At 50.8% G+C, this 13,669-nt stretch overlaps 9 protein-coding genes across 9 annotated transcripts; 4 read left to right on the top strand and 5 right to left on the bottom strand.

Moving 5' to 3' along the window:
• Positions 1-172: 172 nt before the first annotated feature.
• On the bottom strand, positions 173-1,716 carry ASPGLDRAFT_84828 (acyl-CoA thioesterase). Its single transcript, XM_022550294.1, has 2 exons — positions 1,145-1,716; positions 173-1,083 (listed from the first exon to the last, which is right to left on the bottom strand). Exons 1-2 carry the CDS (start codon positions 1,409-1,411, stop codon positions 241-243), a joined length of 1,110 nt encoding a protein of 369 aa, XP_022397738.1. The 5' UTR covers positions 1,412-1,716; the 3' UTR covers positions 173-240.
• Positions 1,717-1,934: 218 nt separating this feature from the next.
• ASPGLDRAFT_51032 (mitochondrial 37S ribosomal protein bS6m) lies at positions 1,935-2,740 on the bottom strand. Its single transcript, XM_022547440.1, has 3 exons — positions 2,569-2,740; positions 2,476-2,507; positions 1,935-2,378 (listed from the first exon to the last, which is right to left on the bottom strand). The coding sequence occupies exons 1-3, from the start codon at positions 2,590-2,592 to the stop codon at positions 2,066-2,068; spliced, it is 369 nt and encodes a 122-aa protein (XP_022397737.1). The 5' UTR covers positions 2,593-2,740; the 3' UTR covers positions 1,935-2,065.
• A 33-nt stretch (positions 2,741-2,773) lies between these two features.
• Positions 2,774-3,784, top strand: ASPGLDRAFT_51030 (glycine decarboxylase subunit H). The gene is made up of 3 exons (XM_022547439.1): positions 2,774-2,992; positions 3,072-3,134; positions 3,232-3,784. Exons 1-3 carry the CDS (start codon positions 2,860-2,862, stop codon positions 3,540-3,542), a joined length of 507 nt encoding a protein of 168 aa, XP_022397736.1. The 5' UTR covers positions 2,774-2,859; the 3' UTR covers positions 3,543-3,784.
• A 46-nt stretch (positions 3,785-3,830) lies between these two features.
• dscA (ubiquitin-protein ligase dscA) lies at positions 3,831-6,412 on the bottom strand. The gene has a single exon (XM_022547438.1). It carries the CDS (start codon positions 6,304-6,306, stop codon positions 3,925-3,927), a length of 2,382 nt encoding a protein of 793 aa, XP_022397735.1. The 5' UTR covers positions 6,307-6,412; the 3' UTR covers positions 3,831-3,924.
• Positions 6,413-6,750: 338 nt separating this feature from the next.
• ASPGLDRAFT_98468 (cation efflux family protein family) lies at positions 6,751-8,087 on the top strand (the record flags this gene model as incomplete). Its single annotated transcript, XM_022550626.1, has 2 exons — positions 6,751-6,957; positions 7,023-8,087. Coding segments are annotated over 2 exons (1,272 nt in total), but the record flags the coding sequence as incomplete, so codon positions are not given.
• A 344-nt stretch (positions 8,088-8,431) lies between these two features.
• On the top strand, positions 8,432-9,650 carry ASPGLDRAFT_1501325 (uncharacterized protein; the record flags this gene model as incomplete). The annotated part of the gene is made up of 2 exons (XM_022542109.1): positions 8,432-8,892; positions 8,938-9,650. The coding sequence occupies 2 exons, from the start codon at positions 8,432-8,434 to the stop codon at positions 9,404-9,406; spliced, it is 930 nt and encodes a 309-aa protein (XP_022397733.1). The 3' UTR covers positions 9,407-9,650.
• On the bottom strand, positions 9,626-9,970 carry ASPGLDRAFT_133528 (putative NADH-ubiquinone oxidoreductase 14 kDa subunit; the record flags this gene model as incomplete). The annotated part of the gene is made up of 2 exons (XM_022541218.1): positions 9,626-9,876; positions 9,937-9,970. 2 exons carry the CDS (start codon positions 9,968-9,970, stop codon positions 9,626-9,628), a joined length of 285 nt encoding a protein of 94 aa, XP_022397732.1.
• A 350-nt stretch (positions 9,971-10,320) lies between these two features.
• ASPGLDRAFT_51025 (BOD1/SHG1 domain-containing protein) lies at positions 10,321-12,890 on the top strand. The gene is made up of 2 exons (XM_022547437.1): positions 10,321-10,574; positions 10,637-12,890. Exons 1-2 carry the CDS (start codon positions 10,359-10,361, stop codon positions 12,698-12,700), a joined length of 2,280 nt encoding a protein of 759 aa, XP_022397731.1. The 5' UTR covers positions 10,321-10,358; the 3' UTR covers positions 12,701-12,890.
• A 50-nt stretch (positions 12,891-12,940) lies between these two features.
• Positions 12,941-13,662, bottom strand: ASPGLDRAFT_133577 (eukaryotic translation initiation factor 4E; the record flags this gene model as incomplete). Its single annotated transcript, XM_022541225.1, has 2 exons — positions 12,941-13,137; positions 13,203-13,662. The coding sequence occupies 2 exons, from the start codon at positions 13,660-13,662 to the stop codon at positions 12,941-12,943; spliced, it is 657 nt and encodes a 218-aa protein (XP_022397730.1).
• Positions 13,663-13,669: the final 7 nt, after the last annotated feature.

The raw sequence follows: 13,669 nt of genomic DNA, 5'->3' as shown, positions 1-13,669 counted from the left end.
GGTAGTTTATTTAATAAAAAGGCGTTGTGGTTGATAAAAATGGCTATAAAGTAGATAATGGACGGGTGGGTGCGCCGCCCGCTTACATGCGCCGCCCGCTTACCGGTTACGTTAGTTAACTAGTTAGTTAACTGTTGTTATACAACAACTGGATGATGTGTACTTGCAGCCAAGCGACAAAGTAATAACTGATTATCTAATGAAGATTTTACATACAATATAGGAAATCCAGATATACATCTATAATTTCTCTTCAGATGGATATCGAAATAGACAGTCTTGCAGCGTGGTTGCCAACAATGCGCCATTCGGGCTCCATAACCAACTCTCATGGACTGCCCTGTTCTCTCCTGACCGAGGAGTCCAAGCTTCCTGTACAAACCACTTCTTCGGCAAGTCCTTCGCGTCACCAGATGCCACGGAGTCCCAATTGATCATTCTCAAAGCTTCTCCATGCTGATGAATGATTACAGTCAAGGTCAAGCTCGCCAGTGCAATAAAGTTTGTATTGCCCAATGCGCGTGGGATTAACGGGATGGAGTTTTTGTCGCTAGAATACAAATGTGCACATATATAGAGGTTGTCGAATTCTCCCGACTGGTCCTTGTTTTTGAGGTCGAGAGTGTCTCGGGATGTGGCAGGATACTCCGGGGAACCCTTGATCGAGTAAAGGCTTAATTGGCGGTACTTTTCTGGACTCCGATTGATCTCTTCGGTGTCATTATAGCCCTTCATATCCACCTTTCTCACGTTTACCCCGGGGAATTCCCGCTCTGTAATGCTCCCTTCCTGAACATGTTCGATCCACCAGTCGGCATCCACACTTGGACTGGCAGGGTGATCTTCAGGACGCTTCCCGTGCATGATAGACTTGTAGCGTTGCTGAACAGCCTCAGGTTGATGGCTGAAAGTTTGCTTCTTTTCATCCCGTTTGAAAGAACACACGCACGTGAAGCAGACATCACCACCTTGACGTGCATCAACTGTCCGAGTACAGTACAGTTTCCCGTCTCGTATGCGCCGGACCACATAGACAAATGGAACATCCAGACGTCCCGGGAGCGTAAATGTACCGGTCATGGTCTGCCAATTGTAAGTGACATGACTTAAAATGTGAAAGTACTGAAGGATTCTTTTGGCTTACATGTATTGTAAATCCCTTGTCCACGGTTTTGGACGCGGCATACGCCGACTGAGCATATACATGCCCGCCAAATGCCATGAAACCGTCCCCCGGAGAGAAAGGGACAGCTCTCGAGCGAAATCGGTATGCTCTTTCAGGATCATCAACAGTAGCGTTCGATGGCTGGTGGGAATTATTCAGCGGCTCAAGCGCCATCAACTCGACGAATGGTAGTGGACGACATAACTCTCGCGGATCGAGGTCGGACTGATCATCTTTAGAAGACATGGTAAATCCAAGTCAAATAAATTGGCTGAATAATGTGAGACCGTCAATCTGGAAACTGGTGATATTATCTGAAGACTCCACGGGCAGCTAGTGATGCGGACCCTCGGACGGCCCAGTCTCACGGAAAAAGCAAATTAATGGACAGGATGCGATTCCCCTCTTTTATTTTCAGGTGCTTTTCAACCAAATTGTGCTCCTGGCTCGTGCTATGAGTTCCATAGCTGAATTGTGTTGGACACGAAGTCGATGTGTACTTTTGAAACCTCGGCATGTCGGAGATGCACACCCACTGTCATGGTAGATGTGATAGAGTCATCAGCAAACATGTAAACGGTCTGCAATAACTAAAACAGCCCCTGAATTGCCCTATCGACATTTGTTGGAGAATATCAAAAATAGACTCTCATTGTGAATAATCAAATTCCGGTGCAATCACGTGCCCTCTGGGATCTGGGGCACGCACTCTGTACAAGCATAAAAGTTGAATACCATAGAGATTCAGATTTATATGCGCCTGCGACAATGCTGGTATGATAATACAAAACGACATGACCCGTTCCCAAAACATAGTACACATAAGAAAGGAAAAGAAAAAACAGCAGAGATGTGCCTCAATCACACACCCTCCAAACAACCCATGTCATCACACGTCCATTATTTGAAAGTGTCGGCAATGTTGCGGTTGTTATTCCATTCGACCTGCCCTCCCACATCCTTGATCTCCTCGAGCTTGTCACCGAGCTTCACCACCGAGAAACGAATCATCCGTGGGTCGAGACCGAGGGTTCTCCGGACAGCCGTCTGCACTGGCCCTGATGCGTCGAATCGCATGATAAAGTGATGACCGTCTGTATACCGGGCTTGATGCTTCGTGGTGGGCCTGGGCAATCGGAAGTTGCCCCAATTCGTGTAGCCGCGGACTACGCCGCCGGACCGGAGGACTTGGATACCAGCGTTACGGGCGATTCTGTTATAAGGTTAGCGAATTCGGTCGCTTTCTATCGTAATATCGAATCGACGCATGATGGAGAGCGGGGGAAGAACAGCGGAGTAGGGAAACGTACTCTCGGACCTCATGGAGGCTGCCCGGACGGACCTGTCACGTATCAGTATAAATCCAGACAAACACACAAACAAAGGAACACAGAAGCACTCACAATCGCAATCAACTCGTACAACATTGCCGCCAGCGGTCTGCGTTGAATGGCTACAATTCGACAAATATGCGGGATGGGGATGAATTTTTGCGGTTCGCCGGCCGAAGGCCGTCTGGCTTATCAGTAGGCTTGGCGCCGTCTTATCAAATGATCCCGCTCGGGAAGCTCATCGGCCATTCTTATTCTCCAACTTTGCACTTCTTCTCCTTCTTTCACCCTACTTTCTTTCCTGCTCCTTGTTCTTACCTTCTAATCTTCCTACTTTTCTAATTCCTCAAATCTCCGCTCAAGATGGCTTCTGTCGCCCGCTGTATGCCCCGTTTCGCTTCTCGCATGCTCTCGCCGAAGCTCCCCATTGCGCGCATTTCGCCCGCAATGGGTTTCCCGCGGGGAAGTATCCGGAGCTTCTCGCAGAGCACATTCTGTATGATTGTGCCCAATTCCTCATGGAAATGTCTTTTCGAGTCGAATATGATGCTAATATATCTTGCTTTATCTTGTAGTGCAGGCAAAGAAGTACACTGAGTCGCACGAATGGATCGAACTCGCCGACAACGGCAAGACGGGTTAGTTTTCCCATTGCGTTACAGTGACGACGGACCATCCCGGTTCAACGATTGAGCAAACAAGACGCTGACAAGACAATCAATCCCTCAAATACAGCCAAGGTTGGAATCACGGAGTACGCCGCTCAGTCCCTTGGTGATGTCGTCTTCGTTGAGCTCCCCGAGGCGGGCCTGGAAGTCAGCGCTGGCGAGCCCGTCGGAGCTGTGGAATCGGTCAAGTCCGCTTCGGACGTTCTGTCTCCTGTGTCCGGAACGGTTGTGAAGGGTAACACTCTCCTTGACAACAAGGCTAAGGCTATTAACGAGAACCCTGAGGGCGATGCCTGGATCGCCGAGATCGAGGTCAACGACACCGCAGAGCTGGAGGGATTGCTGGACCCGGAGACCTACAAGGCACAGCACGAGTAAGAACCTGATCGGTGAGGATTTGAGATAAATATATCGGTGGGGTTTGCGTTGTTTCTTCTCGTTGTCTACTATTTTGGTCTTTAAAAAGCGTTACATGATTTTGTACGATTGGGTGTGATTTCCTTCAACGAAAATGCTCGATATGTACGTCAAGCTTACAATGGCTAGACCTTTGTTCAACAGTCACGGTCTAATATATATATGTCTAATATCAGTCAATTGGTGCTAGGCGTATTCCGAAGTGGTTGTAGTTTCCGGAGATAGTCCATAACGTAATGAGGTCATAGAGTGAACATCCAAGCCTTTTATACATTATTATCATCATTAACCATTTATATTCATGTCCTGTGTATGTGCCAGCACTATATTCCTCAACTACACTCTATACAGGTGGAATAGATTCACGACAGATCGGACACTGCAACCTCAACCGCATCCAGCTCTCAAGACAAGTACTATGGAAGATATGCCGACATGGAGTAACCATGTATGTGCGCCTCGTCAGAATGCTTGTAGCTCCATCCGTCACACTACTGCTACCCCCAGGTGCACCCGGAGCCCCAAGCACAGGAACTTCCATCTCCTGCATACAGATAGCGCAGTCGAACACCACCTTCTTCCGATCTTTTGGTCTAGGCTTGTCTTCCGCCTGGGGCTCTCTCTCGTCTGCTCGTAGGGATCTAATTGGCAGTGTACCACCTGACTCGAGGTCCTGATCGGGCCCGGCGTTATCGCGCAATATAGGGTGGTATTCGTATGCCGGTGGCGCCCAGCCTTGGGGGACGAAGAAACGAGGGCCAAGGATATCCTGGACAGCTAATAGCCAGACCTGAATCCAGACCCAGCCAGTCATTGCTAGTGCTGTGATTGAATCCGGGCGGATGAACAATACGTTTCCCCGTACGGTTAGGAAATAGATAAAGGGAGATAGCCGGAGAACGCTTTCACCGACGACAAAGTCCCATCTAAACGCCTTGCGACAATTACGCATGGCATTGCGATAGATCTGTGGACACCAGAGCGACAGATAGATGAATGCTAGGGTTCGAGCATACATGGATCCCAGCCGGACCGGCCAAAGGAAAGACCATATCGAAGTGATAAGCAATAGGGAGAGGACGAGATAAAATCGAGCGTACATGGCTCCCACATCTGCCCGAGCATTTCCCGAAGATGGTGTTGGATTGCGGTTAGGTGGTTGTGTGTTTTCGTCTTCAGGTGGATCTTGATCCGGTGTCAAAATGACAGGGGTCGCACCAGTATCGCCCACCCGTCTTGCAGTCGCAGGCGGCGGCAAGCTGTCCGTCGCAGTGTTTGAAGACTGCTGGTTAGAACGACGGTTTTGTTCTTGCCGTTCAGGCGCTTGAACCGCCCAGATTTCCATCATGAACTTCATTCCAATGTAACTGACCGAAAGGAAAGTCAGGAATGATACCGTCGTTATCAACAGAAAAGACACAGCCGAATATAACTCCAAGAGAAGGAAGACAAGCACAAAGGCATCTCCAAATGACATCATGGCAATAGTATAAAAACTAATGCGGCTCCTCGTCGATGGAGTAGAAGCTTCCTTGATTTGTCGCAATAGGAGCGTGATCTGCCCAACCAAGACACCAGAGATCAGGAACAACAGGCGGGAGGAATATTTGGAATATTCTTCTAGTTTGGGACCGGATAGGTACAGGGCATCCGAAGGAGGATAATCTGGCGCTCCTTTCGTCTCAAGGATATACCCACAATCGGGCGAGAACACCACAGCGGACATGACCATGAGAGGGGGAGATGGAACCGGTGCTCCCATGGGATATCTTAGCTCCTTCTCTATCTGCTCAATGACTGTCCCCTCTGCCAAGTAGTTTTGGAAGGCGATCGGGTGCTGCTGCAGATAAATAATATGCTCGCATCTTGGCGCAGGAAACTCGACCTGTTCGGACCCAACTACTGAAGACCACGGGAACAACGTCGGTTGATTAATATCCTTCTGGGATATCGTATCGGACAGCGAATTGAGGAGAAGCTGGTGTGCGAGTTCATATGAATCTGGCGAAAGGGTAAAGTGCGGCAACGCGAACAATCCGCCGAACTTCTCGCTGGTGGTCGTAAGAACAATACTCCCTGTTTCGGGATAATGAATTCCCAGCAACGACAAATACCACGTATGACCCCAGTAATCATTGCTTTCCACGGCCAAGCTCGCCCTAATTTCCCGAGCGCGCCTATCTCCGAGCCGGAATTCTTCCCCACCACCGTCACGGAGGTCCAAATAAAGTGTACCACCTGGTCCTGTAATGTTCTGGCTGAACTCGTGGGTAAAATATTCATGCTCCAAAGCGATAGCCGTTACGTTGAGACGCTGAGCATTAGAGTCCTGCTTGTTCCGCACCCAGTCTCCCCGTAGCTTTCCCGTCGCATTGCGATAAACCGGCAGACGGATTTGGCTGAGATTCAAGGCAGTAGAAGGATAATCTAAACCAGCATCTGAGGTGGAAAATTGTAGTTGATGACGGGCCCGATCTTGCGCATCCGTTAGGAGATCCCATGCATAGCTGTCGTTCTTTCTGACACCGGCAAAGGGTAGCCATCGGTCCGCGCGGGGGTCGAAGTCCCCGTAACGGGATTCGTTTAGGCGACGAAGTGCATCTTGCTCCCTCTCGACCTCTATTTCATGCTCGCGACCCTGTTCAACCAGTGGTGGACGACTCTGCGAACTCAGAAGGAGATAGAGGACGATCAGGAAGAAGAAGAGGGAACCACGGTTATCCATTGATCCCTAAGCAACACAGGCATCGGATTCGAGCCACTTCAGAGTAGGCGCGCTATGTACATTGCATTTCGATCAAGCGGGAAGATAATGAACAGAGATATTTCTACCGCTGCCTATGCCACACGGAATCTGCGGAGCGAGTAACAAGTAAGAGTGATGGAGGCGGCGAAGTCGATGATGCGATGAGGTTAATGAAAGATCAGCGATGGCCTGAGGCAGAAATAATCTTATCGTCTCCTTTCTGGCACATCCTCCGCATTGACCAACTTCTCCGTATCAACCCCCCATTGCCATTCCCGATTGTTATTCCAGGACCGGAAATTGGCACAGGCTGGCTTTTTTAGGGCAATGGCGTCCAGTTTGCCCCTTCCCGTTCCTCCACGCACTCCTACGCCGCCCCCAGATGAGCAGCCTTCGGTGATCCCTGAGCCTAAACCTCAGGATTACAACAGCTTGCGCTTATCGCCAATGGTTGACACGTTTCCTCCGCTGCACAGTCCGTCAGTTACGGGGAGTCAAGATCGATTGAGTCCGACTAAGGCGTCTTTTGGTCCCAGTGCGGTAGAGGTTGCTGCCCAGAATGCCTCGAACGACGATGGCCCGTTCAATTTCAAAACGGTGACGATGGAAAAGAACCCGGTGGTGAAATCTGTATGTTGAAAACAAATTGACTATGGAAGGACGTTTACTGAGACTTTGCGCAACGGAAATTATAGAATATCGGTCAACGACGTGGACACAAGTACAAACATAGCAGCATCTCGCATCAGATCTTCCTCGAACCTCCTCCTAGAGCACCTCTCGCCTTGCCCAATTCGTTACCGATCCCCACGTTTAAAGAATGCCGGGCCAGTATGTCGAAAGACCAGAAGACACGGTTTTGGTGGAGCGTATGTCATATGTTCGTGGCGGCCTATACACTTTGGAGCGCCGAGGGATCGTTGGCCATGACGGCGCTGTCCCATTTGATCCTATACGATTCACTTGGAGCATTGCTTTGTGTGGTGGTGGATGTGTTTGGAAATTTCGAAGTTTGGAGGCGATCTAGCATCCGACATCCTTTTGGGTTGGAGCGGGCAGAAGTATTAGCAGGGTTCGCGATGTGTGTTCTTTTGCTCTTCATGGGAATGGACCTCATTTCGCATAATCTCCAGCACTTTCTGGAGTCGTCTGGACACGAGCCTCATCACCCTCACCCTCACTCTAGAGTCTCTGTGGGCAGTGTCGATATCACCGCCGTTTTGGCGATCTCGTCGACATTGGTCTCCGCGATTGGGTTGAGGAATCATGCTCGAATCGGAAAAGCGATGCAGTTCGCTTATATTGATTCCTTACCGTCTGTGTTGAGTAACCCGTCGCATTTCTTGACACTTTCCTGCTCCACTCTGCTCCTAATTCTTCCATTGGTGTCCGTTAAGCTATACACCTGGCTTGACTCGCTGCTGTCGGGCACGATTGCTATCTCGATGTGTGTCATCGGCGTACGCCTCGTGAAGACTCTTGGATCAATGCTGCTCATGTCCTACTCCGGCAGAGGCGTACCGGAAGTGATCAAAGATATCGAATCCGACCCATGCGTATTTGGCATCGACGACGCCAGATTCTGGCAAGTTCATTACGGACTGTGCATGGCGAACCTGGAGCTTCGAGTCGCTGGGTCCGAGGAAGATCTCGTCCGGCTTCGTGAAAGGATATCGAGTTTGATCAGGAACCGCTTGGGTGGAGGGTATGGCATTGGGGGTCAGAAATGGGAAGTATCGCTGCAATTTGCTGTAGAACAGACGTGATTCTGCCTGTTTCTGGTGGCCTGTTAATGTTGGCCACTACTGTATAGTTTTATCCTGAATAGACAGTAACATACTTTTTGGACAATTGCTTCTGTATACAACTTGGATGACTTGTGAAATACCCAAACGCTTCACTGGCAGGAATCCTATAAATGGAAATCATGATGGCTGGTCAAAATCGTATATCTAAATCTTGATATAGTGGCTGGACCTAATGCATTCACTATCAACATAAGGGCTTGCGGGCACGTATATGAGATACCCCATCTTCTGCTAACCGTAGCATTTGACAATCTGAAAGCAATTCTTGGAGAAAGTCATTATATACTACAGCAAATATGGTATCCTTCTTCGATCTCCCTCGCTCAATCCGCGAAGAAATCTACCGCCATGCCCTCGTCAAAGCCCGCGTCTTCGTACGCCCCTTCATCTCCATGGAATACATGCTACACCCAGATCGAGCAGAAATCTACGATAACCCCAATCTTGCCCTCCTCTGCGTTTCCCGCCGAATCTACCACGAGGCGACGCCTATCTACCTGGGCGAGAACATCTTCTCTATCGTCCAGGTGGACATGCTGGCCGCAGCGCGTATGGAAAACAGACGAGTCGCGAAGAACCTCCGACAGATTCGCAGATTGGAATTGATCTTCGACCATCGGGATTACAATTATATGGCTGAGTTCCTGGGGACTGAAATACCGACTGTTATGACGGAGATTGAGGACTGGGCTGATGAATCGCCGGTTAAGAAGGTTGCTATGAGGGATTTGAGCAAGATACGTGATCACTTCGACGTGTCTTCTGCTATTACTCCCTCTTCTTCGAAACTGAGACGCAAGAGCCGATTGATTGATACTACCGGAAGACGGCAACGGCAAGCGCTTAACCATCATCTGCATCAGTACAAGAATGACAGCAAAGAGACACCCCACGATCGACTGACCGAGAATCTGAAGGAATATCTCTGGGGACGAACACTAACCTTCGTCCGTCAGAATTTCCGATTGACCCACCTCTTTATCGATCTACGCCATTGCTCCTGTCCCGTAGGCTGCTGTCGTCTGGCAGACCAGGTTCTGGATTGGGGCTGGATGTATGTCTGGATTCATGGCTTGCCGGACGAGGTCCAAGTGAGAGGATCGTCGAGGTCGGAGAAAGAAGTTATTGCTAGGAGTCTGGACCGACAGTCATTTCACCCTAAATTGAAGATCGAGGAGGTTTACGACCAGTCTAGGGCTCAGGATTATCGGGGATTGATGCAGTATAATGCTCTGCTTAGGAGTGTTTACCGGAGGTTGAATGAGGTGTAACTGCAAGGTGATTCATCATCTAAACATATGGTACCCAGGTCGCTTAGTTATAGAATGAGAAACGGATATAATCGTGCCTAAACACCGCACTGCTCTCTCGTTGATCGTCAAACAATTGGCCATTAACCTTCCTGTGTTTTGGTATGATACATGCCCAGCAATACAATTGCCGGTCTTTCTCCGAAAGCAGTGAAAATAAACAACAACCAATGCAGCAAATCACGGCGTCGCAGCCACAGTACCCTCCTTCTCGATGTTGCTCAGACCCTCACGGTCGTCCCGTCTCCGACGTTTATCGAGGATGGCTTCACGGCGCTGCGCGAGAATCTTGAGCTGACGACCCTCAACACCCTGGAGCCAGTAACCGAAGCTTCCACCGACACCTGCGAAGACGGGGTAGGCCCAGAGACCCTGCTTGGCGAGAATAGGACGCATTTCGATACCGAGTTGCCAGAGACGGACGGCGATGCCTGCGGGTGCCCAATGCGTTAATGACTATAATATACCTTCTCCGTACATATAGAGCCTACCGAAGCCGCCCCAGAAGAAGATCTTGGAAACCATTGTGCTTTGCGATATGTGAAGGTGGGTTGACGGAGGAGAGGAGAGTTCGATCGATCGGGAGTTCGGGACCAGCAATCAGCGAAATTGCAGGACCAATTCAAGCACCCGCTACCGGCGAGAACACAGCAAGCAATAACAGAGAATCCGGGAAAACAACACCGGCAAACAAGAGAATCAGCGCTCGTTGAAGCAAGCAGACGAGGTACGAGAACGCTTTGAGGTTGACCGCCCGCCGTCGAATCACGGATCCGCCGTTCCCAATCCGGAACATCATTGTCCCGGCACAGGAGGGCGCGGATATATTGCGACTTGCGCGCCGGCATTCTCCCATTGCAAACATTAACGACACTCTGCGGTCAATTTTCAAAGTATATTAGGGCCTCTCGCGATGGCTGGACGAGAGGAGACGCCCGATGTGAAAACGAATGGGATCAAGAGAGCCTCGCCGGAGGTGAACTTCTGGCAGCGGAAAAAGTTCAAGACGGAGGAACTGCCATTGTCTGCGGCGCAACATACAGCGCTCGAGAATCTGTTACACTCGTTCAAGAAAAAGGGTGGCTTTGACAGCGTGCGCAAGAAGATATGGGCTGATTTCGATGGAGGGGTATGTCATTTACGTGTTGTTCTTTCCACCATGGGACGAAATGCTCATCGCGATTCATGCAGGAACACAAGACGGAGTTTACACAACTACTGGTTGAATTAGCAGATTCGCAGATCGATCGAGAACCCGAGCTTCTATCGCGCGAACGCGGCAAGGCAGCGACACTGATCGAAGGAGCGGCGGACCGCAACAACGTCTACAAAACCGTGGAAACATCGATCGAAACGATAGCAACGAATCATATTGATTTCATCCTAAATTCTGTCCGGGAGATCCGTCGCAACGAAATCGGCGAGGAATCCGCGGCGCAAGAAGAGCAAAACGGCAACAAAACCGACGAGGAATATGCGGCCGTCATTCAAGCCAAGCGGGACGAGCGCGAAAAGATTCACCAAGAAGCTATGCGCAAACAGAAAGTGATCGATGATGAGAAAAAGAAGATTATAGATGAGGAGGATCAGAAGAAACGCGAGATCCAGCGCCAGAAGGACGAGGAGGATCGAGCTAGACGGAAAGAGCGAGATGAACAGAGGCGTGCTGAGCGCGAGCGTTTGCGCGAAGAACAACAGAAACTTGATGAGCAAAGAGATCGAGGACGAGACGACAGATACGAGCGACGTCGACGAGAAGAGCGCGAGAGATATCGGGATTGGGGGCGCGAACGCAGTCGCAGTCGCAGCCGGACTAGAGATAGGGAGAGGGAGAGGGAACGAGAGCGAGAGCGAGAGCGAGGGCGAGAGCGAGACAGAGACCGGAACAGGAATTGGGACAGCTACCGAGCTCGTGACCGCTCCCCAAGCCGTCGTTCTGACCGTGCCGTGTCCGAGCGACCTCGCGATTCGAAGACAAAGTCCACGGACCCGACGCCTGCGCCCCCGCAACCGCCCCAGCAACCACAACCGCCCGTGGATGAAAAATCGCTTGAAGAGGCCGCTCTGCAAATGCTGTTGAAAGAAGGTGAAGAGCTTGCAGCGAAAGCCCGGCAGAAGCCCGAGTTTGATTTCGAGGAAGCGGAGGCTGTTGAGAACGGCCTGAAAGCCCCTACAACAGAGCAACCTAAATCTGCAAGTCCAGCGCAGGATACAAATATTGAAAGAAGGCGCTCAACAGCAACAGCAACAATAACAACAACAGCTGATGACAAGCAACGGGTGCGCAAACGTGAGGGCAGCCGCAGTCGCAGTCGTACCCGCAGACACTCGTCGCGCTATGATAGAGACCAGCGACAGGAGCGATTACAGGAGACATCTATCCGGCCGCGGGACCGTGATGACGGTCGAGCTCCTATCCGTGGGTACGACCGTTATGAGAGTTACCGACCTGGTCGTCGGAGCCGGAGTCGATCTACCACACAGGGTCAAGATCGAGACCGGGACCGTGTTCGCGATGACCGGTACAGGGACGATCGGGATAGGGATCGAATACGAGACCGACAACCATCTGAAAGAGACCGAGATTACCGTCATCGGGGCCGCAGCCGAGAGAGGGACCGCGAAAGAGAACGGAATCGAGATGATTATCGTCGCCGACGCTCCCCTGCTCGAGATCGGGGTCAGGATCGAGGCCGTGATCGTGACAGTGAACGACCTCGAGAGAGAAGCCGTGATCGGGATCGAGACCGTGAGCGTGAGCGTGAGCGAGAACGAGAACGGGAAAGACCCCGAGAGAAAGAACAAGATCGCGAACGTGACCGTGATCGAGAAAAACCTCGAGAAGGGGATCGAGATCGCGAGAGAGAGCGAGACCGGGTACAGGCACCCTCCCAATCACACGGCCGCGCATCCTCGCGGAAACGGTCACGGTCCCGAGCAGGCCGCCGCTCCCCCAGCGTCCTCGACATCGACCGCTACGTCCCGCCAACAAGCCGTCGAAGTCGATCCCCGCGTCGACGGGTGCGCTCTCCAGACCGCCCAGATCGACCTGAACGACCTGACCGACCTGAACGGGATGACCGACCTGAACGACCTGACCGACCTGAACGACCTGACCGACCAGAACGGGATGACCGCGGACGAATTGATCGATATATTCCCGGCGGAGAACGTGAGAGGGAGCGTGAAAGAGATCGGGAGCCGGAAACAGCGCGGGATGTTTCGAAAAGGCGGAGTCCGGATCACAGTCGATGACGGTAACCCTAATGACTTATGTACTTGTACTATAATCGTTGGATGTATAATTGGGGGTTTGGTGTATGAACGGGAGGTCTATATACTAATCTCTAATGATGATGACTCTGTATACAGGAAGGATAGACAATGCATTGGCAGACTATGTTCAGGTACAGATGCTTTATACAATGCAATATAAGATGAGCTCTAGAAACATCAAATATGCAGATAGATAGTGAAATTCTCATGGGAAGCTGGTTATTCTTCTCCATGCCGCCGGTAGGAGTAACCATCGGCATGAGAGCCACTAGGCCTCAGATCCGGCGAGAGCCGTTCAAGAATAGTCCGTTCCAGGGTTTTAATAGACAGTTCATTGTCTCCTAGTTTATTCCAGACGGAAATAAGATGCGAGTTGAAGCGGACAGATGAGGAAATCCCGAGGACATGGTCATGTTCTATTCATGTTAGTACACTTGCGCACTGCATCCACGATTTCCTGACAACTAGGGGATAAACATACCCTTTTCCAAAGCCGCCTGGAACTCATTCGCCATACATAAGATTACCGCCTCATGGAAAAACGCCAACGCTTTACCCTTTGGCACCCGGAATTGCCAACACCCTCCGTTTCGATTCTCTGGATCCTCGGGTACAGGATCCACACCTTTCCGGAAGATATGCACGCTGTCTCTTGCACGGACTTTATCCCATGGGTAGTTGTTGTAGACGCGGTAGAAGGTCGCGATGTCGGCGACGTCTTCGTGGAGGATGTATAGTTTGTTCTTGGTCGAGGGGTCGTCGGACTCGGGGGTGTACTTGTCGTACCAGACTGTCCAGTGGTATTGGAATGGTAGGGGACGGAGCTTGCCGAATATGTTCTGGTGGAGGGATTTGCGTGTGCTTGTTTTATCCAGCTGGTTGTGGTTGTCGTCTGGGGTTATGGGGGTGGTGTCGTTGAGTTGGAGTTGGGGGACGCTCATGGTTTCT

The sequence above is a fragment of the Aspergillus glaucus genome, assembly GCF_001890805.1.
Source record: "Aspergillus glaucus CBS 516.65 unplaced genomic scaffold ASPGLscaffold_21, whole genome shotgun sequence".
NCBI classification, from domain to species: Eukaryota; Fungi; Ascomycota; class Eurotiomycetes; order Eurotiales; family Aspergillaceae; genus Aspergillus; species Aspergillus glaucus.
Note: the sequence above shows the minus strand (reverse complement) of the source record. Positions and strands in the feature narration are given on the sequence as shown.